This window comes from Lycium ferocissimum, chromosome 5 (genome assembly GCF_029784015.1).
Source record: "Lycium ferocissimum isolate CSIRO_LF1 chromosome 5, AGI_CSIRO_Lferr_CH_V1, whole genome shotgun sequence".
NCBI lineage: Eukaryota > Viridiplantae > Streptophyta > Magnoliopsida > Solanales > Solanaceae > Lycium > Lycium ferocissimum.
The window spans coordinates 9,325,440-9,342,965 of NC_081346.1; the positions used below are offsets into that span (position 1 = coordinate 9,325,440).

Consider the following 17,526-nt stretch of genomic DNA (forward strand, 5'->3'; position numbering starts at 1 on the left):
TTGTGTCCCCGACACCCACATCAAAGCCTCTGATCCATTGCATACGCTTTGCTGTGTCTAGTAGTCTGCTTAGTCCTTCCATAGCAAGAATGAGAATGAAAAGATTCAGAACTTATAGCATGACCGCAGCTAGCAACGCGACGTAAAAGTGTAGGACTTCCAAACCCATCATTCTTGCTGCTGCAGGAGTTTAGATCCTTCCTTCTCATTCTTCTACAAGAAGAAAATGCTCCATATTAGATAGCTGACTAGTACAGCTAAAAGTTCAGTAAATGACTTTGCAATGATGGAAACAGTGTTTTTCAGGTGGCAATATTAACATATAATCATCTAGGAAGAGAGATTTAACATCAACACTGAATACGGAAAAGCAAATACTAAAAAAGTTAACTAGCAGAATGCAGAACAAAAAGCAAAGAGCACACAGGACTTATAGCCATAAACTGGAGGGGTTATAGTTCAACTTTCATGAGATTTGGCACGGTCACCACAGTTGTAGAAGTAATAAAAACCACCAATGATGGATGGTCCAGTTTTACTTGAGACGGTAACACAGATTCACATTTGGGGCAACCGTACTTACAAATGAAATGAAATGACATCAGACATCAACGATTCTTCTAGAACAACTTGAATTCATCGTTCAATTTTCAAACACAGTTTTGCTAATCTGTCAAAAGTTAGCAGTAGTTGATAGGAAAGAACAGAACAAGAAACTATCCAACTATACCAGAACAGAACAATTATGGGATAGAACTAAAGACATATTTAGGCTAACGGGAGTGTAGGTAAGTAGTTCAGGTTGAAAACACACACTATAGTGGCACCCAAACCCAACATACTTTTGAGTACTGAAGCAAAAAGTGCCCACCACAATGCAACATACGAGCTACTACTTTCGTGCTCCAATAATTGGTAGTCTGGCATTAGATACTATCCTTAATTATACTCCTAGAAAAGACTGAAATAGGAACAACTATAACCTTGAATCTTATATGAGCTGCAGAATATATTGACCATGAGTTTAACTAATCTCCTATAGCTGTTTTGAGCTGCAGAATAATATCACATCCTTTTTCCAGTTTTGTGGGAAAGCTAATGATTTGTAGAAACATCGGAAACTCTTCCAATTTACATCTAGTAGTTCAATGACGATAAAAGGCAAGCATTTCTTGGGTTTGACATGTTCATGTTGTATAAACACTACATCTCCCATCAATCGTAACACAAATAAATGAGTGATAATTACATATTCCAGTCATATAATCACACAAGAGATAGCTAAAATGGCTATAACATTTCACTGTCGCCAGAGTACAGGTAGATACACGGAAAAGGCTTCTGAATATTAAGGACTATTACAATTTAGAGCTGAACAATCGCCACTAAAATGTGACGCTAATTTCAAACGGGTAAAAGTAAAAACAATTGGTGTCAGAGAAATAAAAAGGCGATCTTCCTTTATAAATTAACTTTTGATCTCGTTTAAATTGGATGAGGAAAAGAGGTTTTTAGGGTTTATGAAACAAAGAAATCAGAAAGAGAGATAAGTATACCGATTGGCGGTTATGCCAAGAGAGACCACGGTAGACGTTGGCGGAGAAAGTAGCAGCGAAGAATATGGTAGCAACACCTAGCCCCGCCGAGAACGCTTTAAATGCCCAATCTCCTGTTTTCCTCAGCACCCCCATATCTCTCTCTATTCACAACTATCAAAACAACTGATGAGAGACACTGTTCAGGTGCAAAACACCCCGATTCCTTGAATCAAGAACCACAGTTATTTTATTACTCCTTCCCCCATTTTTTTTACTTTCCGGGGTTAGACTTGGCATACTCCTTGAGCAATAAATAATAAAATAATAATTTTGTTATCTCTTTTAATTTCTAAATAATTAGAATTAATCAAACATATTTTAACAATTGTGTATTAACTAACAATTTCTTGAAGTTTTCCAACTCAATAATTAATAATAAAGATAAAATAGGTGTGAAATGATAAATTGTCTCTCAATTTTTCAAACTGGACAAGTAAAAGTGGACATTTATTTTCTGTATACTGTTGTTTTTTTTTTTTTTTTTTTTTTTTTTTTTGTCAAGTAGCATACCTTGCCAAAATGTCAATTTAAGGTCAAAAACTCAAAGATACATGTTCTTATATACGGTACTTTTATTGACGTGCATAAGCTGTTTTCATTAGTCTAATAAGGTTTTTCAAAAGTGACTCTTGTTTGATTCTGTATATTTTAGTTATAGATAAGGCTGCATTCTTGTTCGTGGAGTTGTATAATATGTAATTTAAGTGTTGCTCTCGAAATTTTTTGTGCTTCTTGTCCCGAAGGAAAAAGGAGAAAATCTTGTTGTGCATCACTCTCTTAATTGACAAATCAAAGAAAGTGTCTTCAGATTATCATCGTTGATCCAATAACCAAAGGTTTGTAGCTGACTGATATTTTCCATCACCATTTAGCTGTTGTAATTCTTTTCTTGATAACGGTTCACATGTATGAGAAACTCTACGCATTTCACCGCTCCATTGAAAATTCCCTCTGCCCCTACCGTACCAATAGCTTGGTAGTTTTCACCGCCTGGTAAGGGTTGGGCCTTGGAATTTGACTACCCACTTAAAAAGCTTAGTATGGAACATTCTATTTTACAAGTGAGATCCAATAGTATATGAAAGAGTGAGAAGGTATCGGGTATTAGCTCTTAATTTGTGGTGCAGAATTTTCTGAAATGCAGGTAATGGTTATGATCAATTCAATAAAAAAGAAGGAATAGTCTGTACTTTTCGTTGGGATTTCCGGGAAAATTGTGACATATTCCTCCTCGTTTAATCTAAACCATTCACAAAAAGGTATGGTATTCTTTTTCAGGGCTTGGTCCTCACAATATGCTTAACCTTGTCCACCTTTCATTCTTTGTTTTACAATTGGTTAAATATGCTGATAAATGGGGTATCTGATGACAGGCCAATACTTAATGAAAGAGCAATTTCCCCAAATTCCAAGCGATTCCACCACTTCAATCACCTGTAGCAACAGAAATCAGCAGCCCTTTAAATGAGCAATGAAGGCCAAAAACTCAGCCAGAATTGTCATCTAGGAAAATACTAGATGCAGGAATCAGCAGATGTTTAAATCAGACAATTGAGATTCTTACTGAAAATAATTAAACATTAACGGTGAACAATAGCCAATTTTATATATATCATAGTACGACAACATTGAAACAAAAAAACATCGTTAACTCTATCAGATATCATGCCTTCATTTATCAATTCGATCAACTCTCAGTCCTTATCCATCACATCCTTTCTTGAAATGATCTCCAAAGGTGGAAAGAACATCATGGATTTTGCTGCCACTACTCGTGTTGGTGTGAACTCTTATTCACTTCCACCACTTCTTCTCAGACAAAGAAATTAGCTGCCAAACACAAATAGAGAATATGAGCAAAACCAAGTGATCAGGGGGTTCAAACCCCGACCATTAAGGACTCTTCAGAAATGAAATCTTCTAAAACTCGAGAGCAAGAAGCTTCACATCAATGATGTTGGTGATTAGTAGGTACCAGAACAATACTGCCAAATGTGATACCTATATTACATCTGCTGCTAAAATATTTAAAGATGTCGTGATTTCTTATCGTGATTTCTTTATCTTCCAATAAAGAAACAGCAAGTATACATGAATGGAGACTTATTGATATAAACCGAAAACTCAGAGAAGAAATTACGAACTCTACAGTGGAAAACCCCACAACAATGACAGGAGGTGAAATGTGCATATTTTAGACCTCCTTGGCATTGTATTCTGACTCCTAGGGACTGATAAATATTGTGAAGTTGTAGAAATAGCAAGTCCACAAATATTCCTTGATTTGCAGCTTATTTATAGAAGTGTCAATATACTTCCCCATGTGAAATACATTCAAACATCTGACTCCGAGCTAGACAGACATTTAAGTTTTCTCTTTTCCGGAACTATTTTGAAGCAGTTAAAGGTACATCAAAAGTTGTCACCTTTTCATTGTTTCTTTTGGAAGGGTGAAAGCAAATGACAATAGTTGGATAAGCTGTAACAATCTGCTCATACAGATATCTACGCTATCACATTCCACGTATAACTTTATATATGAGAATAAATGTAAACTTCTATAGATGTACAAACATCCGCATGCAGCAGAAACATCTACGAGGATAAATAGTAGAATAACCAACCTGTCGAGCGACCTGTGCCATTCGGCGACTGTCTCGTGATGATTCTGTAGCTGAATTTGACATTTTTGGCTCTACATGACCATTCAGTTTATCTCCATTTAATTCCTTTGAAGAGAGCTCTACATGACCATTCAGTTTTTCTCCATTTAATTCCTTTGAAGAGCGCTCTACATGACCATTTCGTTTTTCTCCATTTAATTCCTTTGAAGAGCTCTTCTCAATTGGTGCATTCTCTTCTGATACATTCAACTGTTCTCTCTTCCTCTTTCTTTGAAAGGTGTATTTAATGACCCTATCATTCAGAGTTTGGCTAGGAACTTCACCATTTACATCAGCTATCTTTGACAATGAGTTCAATAACTGACTGCTAACATTTTCAAAATCGGTTCTGTTTACAGGAACCTCTAAGCTCTCCAAAGATCTACTTTCGTGTCTGGGAGGATCTATCTTTGCCATCACTAACTGATCCTCGACTGTTGCATTCAAAACACCAGAAGTTTCAGCAGACTGCGTTTCATTTTCATACATTTCAGTGAATCCCAGCTCCATGTCTGGTTCAGCTTTTTCTATTGACAAGATGTGGCCCATCTGAGAAGGATCTTCACCAGGAGCACAATCTCTAGCAGGGCTGGAATTAGCTGTCAATCCACCAGTATTTGATGTTTTATCAGTATCAAGGAGATGATCAGGACTGCTTCTTGGAGATGGACGATCGGCTTTCCAATTTCTCACAACTCTTCTTCTTTTTCGGCGAAAAGGTCTCGCAATCAGCGGTCCATCTACGTACATTTCAGTTAATCCCGGCTTCATGTCTGGTTCAGCTTTTTCTATCGACAAGCTGGGGCCCATATTTGAAGGATCTTCACCAGGAGCACAATCGCTCGCAAGGCTGGAGTGAGCAGTCAAGCTACCAGTGTTTGATGTTTTATCAATATTCAGGAAATCATCAGGACTGCTTCTTGGTGAAGAATAATCGGATTTCCTAGTTCTCATAGCTCTTCTTCTTTTTTGGCGAAAAGATTTTAGCAGGTGCCAACTGCTAAGCAAGTCATCTGCTTGTTGAATATTTTCATGTGGATTAACCACATCATCAACTTTATTAATAGGTGCTGAACAGATCCCTTCATCTACTCCATCACCATTTTCATTTTTAATCTTTTCAACTCCTTTACAAACAGATAAATCTCCATCTAAAAGGTTTCCTTCACAAGCACGAATTCTCTGTGTACACCCATTTCTGTATAGCTCTGGCACTTTACTTCTCAAAATTATAGAGGGTAAATCTGGACCTGCAACTTTAAGTTTTCCAATTTGAACCATTTTGCTACACGACTGAGAGCACTGATTTTTCTGCTTCATATTCATAACTTCGTTGTTAGAAATTGTCACAGACTCCTCCTGTGATTCTGGAGGCAACACAACTCTGTTCTCCTCGGGTAGTTCTCCGCGAGTAGCAGTGTCAACTTCCTCTAAGTTCTGTGCTCCTTTCTCTTTGCAGCTGGTCACCCTCTCAAGTTCAGCCTGAACTTCCCTCAGCTCCACTCTGAGATCATTCACAATATCTTCCGCTTCCTGAAGTTGAGCTTCAAGTTCTTCAATCTTCCTCTGTTGACTTAAGGACGTCAACTCTGATTCACTAATCTGTCACAAATAAGGAAAAAATTATGAATACGTGAAGCACCACTAAGGAACATGTTTATTCATGGGGAAAAAAAGGGAGAACTGAGTTTTTAGGAAGGACTTAGTAAGAACTTACGTAGTTCTTAAAACTAGATGCAACTAAGCTGGGAGGTTAAATATTATTTTATGTCATGAAAAATAGAGAATCTTTCAATAGTTTTCTCTACAAAGAATATCCAGTTACTGGTGCAATCTCCAAAAATGCAGGAAAAACAAAATGTTCATCTAATTTGCACAAAGGAGTTTTCTACTTTTGAAAAGGAGCCAAAACATATCCTACAAATATTGCAATACATTTGAAACAAGAGGAATTTTCGAAGTTCATGAAATTACACAAAGTTAATCCAATATAAAGCCCAAAGCATTAGCATCAAACAAATTCTCAAGCATTTAGTCAGCGGAACCTTTTTATCCTAGGTCCAATAACCTCGGATTACACCACATTCAGCTACGGATCTATTCCCTCTGGGCTTCCATGGCAGGTGCCACACAAAAACCGTAATTGTCCTAATGTTCAACTGTTTTACCCATAAGAAACTAATTACCTGCTGCTATCATCTTAAATACAAAGAAGCTGCATAATAGGAAGAATTCCGAAACTCTGTGTAAACAACAGTTGACAACCAACATTTTGGTAACTCAACCCTCGAAAGGAAAGAGGGTGTGCAGGTGAATGAATCTTGCCTGTAATTGAGCCTTGTTGTGCAACTTTTTGCAACTCAAAATAGCTCAAAGGTCACAATCAGCAATTCATCGTCTTTCTTTCATTATTATTCTTTTGATAATTCAATTATCCACTGAGTTATATTTTTAGGAAGAACCAGAAAGTTTATATCAAGGAAAAGGATTCTCCTCAATCCCTCTCCACTCTTTTGAGCAGTGATAACAATTCAACCCCATTAAGAAGTCAATCATTGCCGAGGGTCTATCGGAAACAGCCTCCCTACCTCCCAAGGTAAGGGTAAGGTCTGCGTACACTCTACCCTCCCCAGACCCCACCTTGTGGGATTATACTGGGTATGTTGTTGTTGTAAGAAGTCAATTATCCACCGTCTTATATTTTTTAGGAAGAACCAGAACTTTATATCAAGGAAGAGGATTCTCCTCAATCCCTCTCCACTCTTTTGAATAGTGATAACTATTGAATCCCACCCCCAAATCTGATAGGAAAAAAATTGATTGATGATCAAATGCTCAGATTAATTTAAAGGTCTGGGATCCAGAGCCTACCTTGTTAACTGCTGACTTCTTCAACTAAAAATAAATCAGTAAAGCTTGATAAATTTTTCATTGGTATCTTATTAGATACATAAAGAATAGGTGAAAACAATGCCAATTAACAGAAGTAAACTGTTCACAAATAGCTTTATACTCCTCAAAAGCAAATTGTTCACGTATATACGAGTTGAGGTTATTATGAGTTTATTAGGTCCAATGGTAACTCATCGCGATAATCTTGACATTTATGTCTAATAGAGATATCATGTGAGTAGGACAGGTGTAACTCTATTAAACTTGACTCGAAATTCCATCAACTTGCACATATTTCATAACCGACTGATAAATATGTGAACGTTGTTAAATGAGATGTTTGGAAATCCTCTTCCAAGTTCAGTTTGTTGGCATTGTAGCTTCTAGCATCCATCAGACATGGCATTCCTTTAAAAAGCATAAGAATGCTCATGAGGAGAAAAAATACACATAAACGAGTAGGCAGACAAGCTATACCAGCTGGAAACCGAGCTGTAGCTTCTTTTAAGATGGTCTTTGGGCCAGCTTGCGTGGACCTAGACAATTCCACCAGGTACCTCCTACCTCCCACTAGCACAGGTACTAAGTAACTTTGACCACCAAGGTTTGGGCAGATGGAAAGAAATCACTTAGAGTTTTTTGCCTCTGATGGGATTTGAACTTAGAACCTCATGGTTCTCCTCCCACTTCATTGACCACTAAGCTACACCCTTCGGTGCGAAACCAAACCGTAGCCTTTGACTACCTTCATGAATCAAAATCAAGAACATAAATTGGAACTTCCAGTGACGCCTTTTGCTTGTGACACTTCATGATCACCCTCTCGTATTTTCTCGAAAGAAAGTACCTGTTGATCTAAGAAATTATCTGGCTCGAGTTCTTTCGATTTATGGGAAACATGTACAAAACCATACAAGAATACGAAAGGCAAAATAAGACCCTTGGTCTGACCTTTTCACTTAAATGATAAACCTAATTTCTCTTTGTCATCAAACAGGAAGAAGAAAGTGAACAGAATGTTTAGATGGTCATTCGCTGCCATAGTGACACATGACTCAAAATGTAAGAGAAACAAAACTTTAAAATCATGGTATCACAGAAGGAGAAATCATTTTTGAAAAATTAAAATGTTATTGCTAGTAGCGGGGAGGAAGAAAGAAATAACATTCAAAAGTCATTGATAGTCTCAACAGGGTATGTCATGATCAACACGCAAGACCAGGAGGCGTGATCACAATTGAAAAAGATACAAATGATTAGATCCATTAGCAAACAAGCTATGAATTTGATTGACAAAACAAAGGTACAATATCTTTCTACATTTCGTTGATTCTAATTTAAAACAAAATAGACCAGTTATCCTACTAAATTTATAACCATTGCATTGGCCCCTACGACATCAACATCACCTCATTCCCTACTTCTACCAAAACCAATCCCAAAGAGAGAAAGAAAGGAGCTTATACATGAGAGAGAGAGAGTGGGGGGGGGGGGGGGGGGGGGACGAAAGCAAGAAGAACATTGAAGATTATTACAAGACCTGAATATATGTGCCATGACATTACCTCGAGCAGTTTATTTCACTCTCAGCCAACAAATGTGAAGCTTATGTTTTGATCCTAACCCCCAACTCCAGGACAGATAACAAGAAAGGAATGGGAAGAAGGAGGAAAGACAGATGTGTAATGTACACTAAACAATTGAGGAGAGGTCCTACCCAGTAATACTCCTTTGATCAAATTGATACTTGTCTTTTGATAGAAATGTCAATGAAACTTTAAAATGTATAGTATCTCTAATGAAGTCGGTCTCTAGAACTTTGGAAGTCTAAAGGTCTAACCTTCGAGTACCTAAACACTTCTAGCATTTGCAAAAATATTTAAGTTTCAAAGAGAAAGATGAGAATAACAAGATCTATTGCAAGCAGACATCTGGTTAAAACTACAAGCCTTTTGAAACTAACTTGTTTATTTTGAAATTTAAGTTAAAAATCCATCTGTAGTGGTAAATGACACATAAACAGATTTATGTTATTAGCAAAAACTCGACTTTTCAGAACAAGACACTATAAGCAGATATTCCAACCGCAACGAAACAACACGCCTTCATGAACAAGACACAGCATTTCTCTGGTGTGAATCTCCTAAAGCAAATAGAAAACATAGGAGCAGAAAATAGGGGTAACAACAGTATCGTTAGCATCAGAAAAACAAACGTTAAGAGTACAAGAGCAACACAAAAACCAATGTATTACTAGGTCACATCACATAAATTTTTGAAATTTCCTGTCTCCATCAAGGGAGCCTGAAAATGAGGGAAAGAAAATCAGTTGCAAGAGAGACAATCGTAGTTGTGGTACTCAAAATTCTTTACACATTACTAAAAACCAGAATGATCTCTTCATTAGACCGCCCAGCGCATCAGAAAGGCTCATCTGTGTTAAACACAACATCAATCAACTCATTAACAAATTATCTAGCTATCAACGAACAAAGACAGAGAAAACAACAAAAACAGTTGGATCCCGACTAGACCAGATTTGTAAAGACACCCCTTTTAACATCAAGAACCCATTTCACTCAAACAATCAAGTTCAACCATCCAAATGAAACACACATTGAAGCAAATAACAGTCTAGCAAACTCAGCACCTTCAAAACCCACTTCAAGAAAAGAACAAACTTTCACCTTAGAATCCATCATCTGCTTGAGACGCAACAGCATCCCAAGCGCCTCTTCTTTCGCCACTTTGAGCTCGTGCTTATACCGAACAGCTTTCTGTTCAGACGACATAATCCTCGCTGCAGCCTCCTTCGCCGTATTCAAGATTATATCCGCATACGCCCTCTTCAAAGCCGTCATTCTCTGCAACCCAACAAATCAAAATTCAAAAAGTACAAAAAAAAAAAAAAAAAAAAATCAGAATGAAACTAAAATCACATTCACAGCCATCAAAGAGAACTTAAAAGACGATCGGTATCGATCCCCATTTTCTGTAAAAGATGTCAAATAAAAAACAAAAAATTAAAATTTTAAAAACAGTTAGTAAAAATTCCAAGCACACACCAAAAAAAAAGCATCAGAATGAAACTAAAATCACATTTACAACCATCAAACACAACTTAAAAGACGATCAGTATCGATCCTCATTATTCACAAAAGTCCTCAAAAAAAACAAAAATTTAAAAACGGTTAGGTAGTTGGAAAGTTGTAAGTAGTAGTTGAGGCGGTTGCGCCGCCATCAGTATCCGACAAGATTGTCGGAATGAGGCGGCGTTGTTTACCTCGTCAGTATCCATTACGGTTGTGTTCCTTAAAGCATCGAAAGGAGTCGTCTGTTTGTGTTTTATAAGGTTTTTTTTCGGACCGAAGTGTTAAAAGAGAAAGAGGGGAAGGTGGTTTATTTTTTTTGTTCCTCAGCAGCTGTCTGTTATGAACTGAAAGTTCTGTTGTGTGGTTGTGTGAATTTACGGTTATGGCCTTGACAAATAAGTTGAATTACAAGACTACCACCGTTATGTTGACGCGCTATGGGCGGTTTTGTTTTAGTTGCCTGTGTGCGCGCGCCCTGAAATATGGGTCCTACGTGGCCTGTGGGCTTTGCTGACGTGGCAGCATTCACTTGTTTGTTCGTGGTGGCTTGAGACACGGGGTTGAACTTTGGAGGGAAAATAGATCTCATTCGGCCCACTTTCATTCCCTTTTCTTTTCTTCTTCATCATATATCTACAAAAATTTCCTATTTTCATTCTTTTTTTGCAACAAATAAACAATTCGATTTTTTGGGCACCGTAGGCGGGTCAAGGTTGAAGAGGTTGAAGGGGTTATGCATAAGATGAGCAGAAAAGAGCGACAGGGCCAGATGAAATCTCGATAAATTTTTGGAAGAATGCAGGCAGGAAAGGCTTGAAGTGGCTTACGCGGTTGTTGAATGTTATTTTTAGGACGTCGAAGATGCCTGAAGAGTGGAGATGGAGCACCATAATCCCGTTGTACAAGAACAAGGGGATATCCAAAATTGCAACAGCTATAGGGGTATCAAGTTGTTGATCCATATGATGAAAGTTTGGGAGAGAGTAGTGGAAGCAAGGATGAGGAAGATAGTGTCTATTTCGGATGACCGTTCGAATTCATGTCAGGATGTTCGACTACAGAAGCCATTCACCTGGTAAGGAGGTTGGTGCAGCACTATAGAGAGAAGAAGAGGGATTTGCACATGGTGTTAGTCTACCTAGAAAAGGCATACGATAAAGTCCCAAAGGAAGTGCTATGGAGATGTCTGGAAGCTAGATGTGTTCTTGTAGCATACATTAGAGTGATTAAGGACGTGTATGATGGAGCTAAGACCCGAGTGAGGACAGTTGGAGGTGAGTTAGGACACTTCCCAGTCACGATAGGTCTACATCAGGGATCCGCTCTAATTAACCCGTTTTTATTTGCTTTGGCGATGGATGGACCGACGCATCACGTTCAAGGAGAGGTACCATGGTGCATGTTATTTGCAAATGACATTGTGCTAATTGACGAGACATGAAGCGATGTTTGCGCGAGTCTGGAGGTTTGGAAACAGACCCTGGAGTCGAAAGGTTTCAGGTTGGCAGGACTAAGACAGAGTACTTGGAGTGCAAGTTCGGTGATGTGATATAGCTAGAGGATGATGACGTGCAGCTTGATACTCGGGTCATACCCCAGAAAGAAAGCTTCAAGTACCCGAGGTCGATCATTCAAGGGAATGGTGAGATTGAAAATGATGTCATTCCACGTATTGAAGCGGGATGGATGAAATGGAAGAGTGGGGGACTTTTTGGTAGAGGAATGCTTGTATTTACAAGTCCTTAGTAATTCATTCTAGTTCTTGTGATTTCTATTATTCAACTAGTCTTGTGAAGCCCGTGTGAGCCCGGACCCAAGATTAATGTAGAAAACTTTATAATAGTTTAATTAGAAAAAAGATAATTTGATATATTGTAAACTAACATAGTTGGAAGTATTTAAAATAATTCAAAACTCAATGGTCGACTACAAGAGTAGTCGACCATTGAGTTTTGCTTCTTCTTCATAGTGATTCAAAGAAATCTATTATTTTTCAACTAAGATTTCGATAAGTAAAAGGATCCTTTTAATTCTTCACGTCAAATTCTTACATCATTTTCTTAAAAAGATATCATATTGATATCCGTAAAAGCCTATGTTCAGCTAAACTAAAATGGTTTAAGAGTTAGAAAAGATAAATAACAAAATTAAATTTCAAAAGTTACAAAATTATTAAAAAGGTTAAAAGTTATATATTAACATGAAAATATAAGAGCTTTCAAATGTTTGATATTTTTTTTTTTTTTACATCTAATATATAAACTAAGAAAAATACTTTCCTTTAATTTTCAGGTACGTTTTTGTACTTTAATATTTTAGAAGTCTTTCGAAGTATCAAATTGATATTACAAAAACAAAGAAGCAAGAGCAGAAAAAAATTAAAAGATATCTACAAATTAAAATTTTAACGTCAGTTTGGGCTGGGGCCAAATGACACTAGTAAATTTATAAATGGACTAATGTTATGGGAAAATGACCTAATAATACCTATTTAAGACTCTATATTACGAAACATAAGAATACTTTTTCTTATTTACAAAACATGCCAATAAAATTACAAAGTATATAAGATTTGGGCTTAATGAGATGCCCACGATTTTAGGCATTTTTTAAGGAAGAAAATCTGATTTTAAATGTGGACTTAATTCTAGGATAGTTACCATTCAACTTTTTCTTCTTTTAAAAAATATTCCTCTCTCTCTCTCTCTTTCTCCTCTCCTCTATGATAGACACTATTTTCATACCTAAAATTCATCTTCTCTCCTAGTATAAATTTTCAAACCACTATTACAAAGTATTTTTAATTACTAACTTGTGTATTAATTGTATATAAAAATTGATTTGTATCATTTTGAGATATATATGATCATTGCGTGTTTTGAAAATCTGTATAAACTATATAAACTATAGTTTTAGAAAATGTTGAAAACTAGTATATGTATGAAATGTGTATGGAGTCTGCTATATGTCATTTTTTAAATATATGCGGCACAATGTGTATGAAATGCGAACAAATTTAATATGAATTAGTCTTAAAAATGTTGAAAACTGATATGTGTATGAAATGTGGATGGAATTTGGTTTGTATCAATCAGAAAACTTATTATATATATATATATATACTTTCTCATAATCTATACATACTTTGATCAAATTTTATACAATTTATATGTACTTTATCATAATCACAATATACATACAACTTTTACACATATTTCATACGTAGAAATTGTAACGAATTTATACATTTATACATATTGCATACAAAAATTAATACTATTTTCTGGTGTATGAACTTTGTATGGAATCTGGTTTCTATCAATTACAATTTTATTATACATATTTTTCTCAAAATTTATACATACTTTGATTAGATTTTATACAATTTATATGTACTTTATAATAATCAAAATACACATACAATATGTAAAAATATTTCATATATAAAAATTATAAGAATCTATACAGTTATACATATTGAATACGAAAACTATACATATATGTTTTTTGGTGTATGAACTTTGTACATAAAAATTACCGATTATAATGAACTTTTTGAGTAAAAGTTGGAGAAAATTAGGTAATAATATCTCTTAATTTTGAATGGGGAGAGAAAAGTGGATGAAGTAAGGAAGCAAAAGTTGGAGAAAATAAGGGAACTATATCTCTAAATTTTGAATGGAGAGAGAAAATTGGATAAAATAAGTAAAAGGATTTCCTTACCTTATTTAATGTGTTTTATTTGCTTTTTTTTAATTTACCTAATTCGTATAGATTTTGTAACAAGTCTACTGATATATTTTGTAAACTGAAAAATATCGTCATGTTCTGTAAATATACCCTCTTACCATGTACATATATGTTTTTTGCCCTAATGTTATACATGCTGATAGCGTGAAGATTTTTTTATACTATCAAAGAATTTTAATCATATTATTAAGTACTTAAATATAGATATTTAACTTGTACAAAATAAATGACCTGATTGAAATACTTATTTTCAAATCAGTGCATAGCAGTACTTAAACTCAAATTAACTTTAAATTCTATGCATTGCTGATGCAAATTCCTTTTAGCCTTATCATATCAGTTAAGAGACAATCGCAAATGATTGATACTTTAAAAAATACTGGTAAAAAACATGATAACTTTATCAGATTATTAACATCTAAAAAATTGATTAGATAAAAGTTGAGCAAAGATATACACGTGTGTTGAAAACACATAGTAGCCTAAAGACATGCAAACTAAATACATTTTGAGTTATTTCTTAAAATAATTTAGGTCATAGAAATAGATTTAGTCTTTCATAGTGGGTGTAAATACAAAGCAGTACATCAGTACATATATACAACACATATATAATCCTATCTCTTGCTCTATCTTTTTCAAAGAAGACATACATAAAAAGTCATTGCACATTGCCAATTTGGCAAGTATATACAATGAAAAAGCCCGAATCTTTCTTTAGAGTATTGCTGGGTCTTTAAAAAATAAATGATCGGTGTGAAATGTAGAGTTTTTATGGAGATTGGGCAAAAAAAAAAAATATGTGCCCTTAAGTAGAGTATATGTGAGACCCTTAACTTTTGAAAAAAATCCTTGATAGCTGCCAAGCGTCTCTTCACTTTTGTTGATTTTGGGGTATAATTATCATCAAACATTCTAAAATTTACCAAAATACATATAGGTAACCATGCAAATAAAGGCCAAAATAGGGGCAAAATTGAAAGTTTTGAGGTTATGAGAACTACAAAAAACTCTCACTCTCCCTTATATATAGTAGTAATATTCTAGTTGGAAGAATGTTCCTGTTTTAAAATTGATACTTATATCATGTGTGACGTTTCATAGTGTTTTAGGAGTTCGTGTCGATGCAATCACAATTTAGAAGTGAAATCATAAAAGATATCATGGAAGAATACATGAACCTATTGTACTTTATAGTAATCGATATATGTTATTGAAATTAATCATTGGGATAGGAAATTTGCCCCTTGAAAGATGACTAGACTACTAAATTAAGTTTCCATTAAAAACATAGTTTAAAATATTGTTCTAGAATTTCGCCTGTAAAAACTCGAAAAATATCTTGAATTTTTACTTGCAGATGTTTTGAATTTGAAGTCTACTAAAGGAGAAGAAGGCGGAGGAGGTATGTGCCGCAATTTTAAATTACTGTCATTATTCAAAATACTTTTCAATTATTAATATTTCAGTAAGTGGTATTAAAAGTGGCTTTTTCAAAATCGCACAATAAAATATTTACTATTTTAAAATGTTTTAATCAACTCTTATCACTAATTAATAGTATTTTTTTCCTAACCGATGTCAAACATGTTAAATAAATTTTCGCTATAATCTCAAACAACTTCAATCATAGACCAATTTTGTTTTTTACTTGTGAAAGTTGGTTACGAATTACTATGCAAGATTGTGACTTGTTTCCCAATTGAGTGAATAGGTCCTTTCAACAATTAGCCACTTAAAAAGAAATTGATTAATACGAGTACAGCATACTATTTGTTGACAATCACTGATTGGTTGGTTCGAGCATTAATAACATGACTTAAATAAAAATGATTGATCTCCTGCTCTATCCTTTTTCTCTTTTTTTTTTTCTTGTCCTCTATTGACTGTACGCTCTCCTTAATAAATTATTTATAAAGGGATATATCATTTTACTAAATTACTTATATTAATTATGCATTGAAATATTAAATTTAACTACTACAGTACTTTATCTAGTTATTTAATGATAAGAAAATATTGAAAGAACATAATAATTTTTTTTTTGATTTGTTAAAAGGGACAGGTAAGATAAAAAAATGTATATTAGTTGAAAAAAATCTATATTAGTTGGCTTAATATATCAATAGCCCCTTAAAATTGTTAGTAAATTTCATTTAGATACTCGAATTACGGTTTGTTCTAATTGAGCACTTGAACACATGATAAAGTGTTTCTATTAGACACTTAATGTTCAAATTTTGAATATTTTTTTTGCGTGTATTCTCAAGTGCATTATTATGTAAACAAAAGTTAACCACTTAAAATATGTTAACTCCTTTAATCATACACAAAGCCTCAATAAGATGTAAAATATCAGGTCGGTTCCAATTGACGTTCTTGTGTATAAGGAGATAACAGATTTTATGTGGTTAACTTAACAACCTAATAGATGATTGAATATATGCACAAAAGTTTTTCCCAATATTTTAACCGAGCATATCTAATTAAAACACTATACCACGTGTTCGAGTACTTAAATGGAAAAGGCGCTAGTTCAAAGATCTAAATGAAATTTAGTGATAAGTTTAAGAAGTTATCAATATATTCAGTTTAAGAAACTAGTTAAAAATAATTGAGGTAATATTAACTTGTTGAACCTGCTCTATATTTCTGCTGAAATGATGGTATACTTTGAAATTTAAGTCAATCAAAATGATTATTGAAGCAAAAAGTAATAACGCAATTAATTCGAAAGAGAGCTCAAAAAGAGTTTTGCTTTTCCCCGTGTAATGATGGCACCTGCAATTTATTAAAATGTTGACATGTACTACAAGAATAACTAGTTTGACCATAAAAATTATTCACTTTTTTTTTTTTTTTTACTTTTTTTAAAAATTAGTATTTGGCCATGAAAATTTCAAGTTGAGATTTTTTGTTTTTCAAGTTTTTCACTTTTTTCACAACCAAAAGAAGTACATTTCAATAAAAATATACAATTTCAAAAACTATGGCCAAACACAACTCCAACTCCAACTCCAAAATTCCAAAAAAAGTGATTTTTTTTTTTTATTTCTATGACCAAACACCTACTAAGTTTTATCGAATGATCTCAACGACTCGAGCTCATAACGAGCTTGTGAGCCCACCAGAACACAGGAGATATGCACATGAAGGCACAAGAGATTTATAAATAAAAAGAGTATTTTTTTAGCTATTAAGGCAACTTTTTAATGCCATCATGTCATTTAATTATACATAATTATATCTAACATAAGTAACATTAGTTATATGAGCAACTTTTCTTAATCAAACCACATCAAAATTTATTGATCAACAAGGACAAAGGGAAAGGATGGAGACATCAGCCTGGCCTCCACAAAAAAGTCAAAATATATGAATTCTTTCACCAATTCAACAGGACTAATGGTGTTTGGTATGGAGGAAACATATTTAGAAATTGTTTTTAAAAAAATTTATGTTTGATTGGTCAGAATTTTTTAAAAATATTTTTTTAAAAAAGCCCAAAAAAAAAAAATATCCCCTTTAGAA

General features: G+C 34.5%; 1 protein-coding gene across 1 annotated transcript; it reads right to left on the minus strand.

Moving 5' to 3' along the window:
- Positions 1-3,033: 3,033 nt before the first annotated feature.
- On the minus strand, positions 3,034-10,566 carry LOC132055872 (uncharacterized). Its single transcript, XM_059447875.1, has 4 exons — positions 10,437-10,566; positions 9,841-10,017; positions 4,223-5,863; positions 3,034-3,428 (listed from the first exon to the last, which is right to left on the minus strand). The coding sequence occupies exons 1-4, from the start codon at positions 10,449-10,451 to the stop codon at positions 3,393-3,395; spliced, it is 1,869 nt and encodes a 622-aa protein (XP_059303858.1). The 5' UTR covers positions 10,452-10,566; the 3' UTR covers positions 3,034-3,392.
- Between the last annotated feature and the right edge of the window lie 6,960 nt (positions 10,567-17,526).

Bases quoted from the DNA above. Each gene is read 5' to 3' on its own strand.
- LOC132055872 (XM_059447875.1), bottom strand. The intron at 5,864-9,840 runs GTGAAAGTTTGT...TATTTGTGACAG, and splicing joins AGCAGATGATGGATTCTAAG to ATTAGTGAATCAGAGTTGAC. The intron at 3,429-4,222 runs GTTGGTTATTCT...TGTGTTTGGCAG, and splicing joins TGGCACAGGTCGCTCGACAG to CTAATTTCTTTGTCTGAGAA.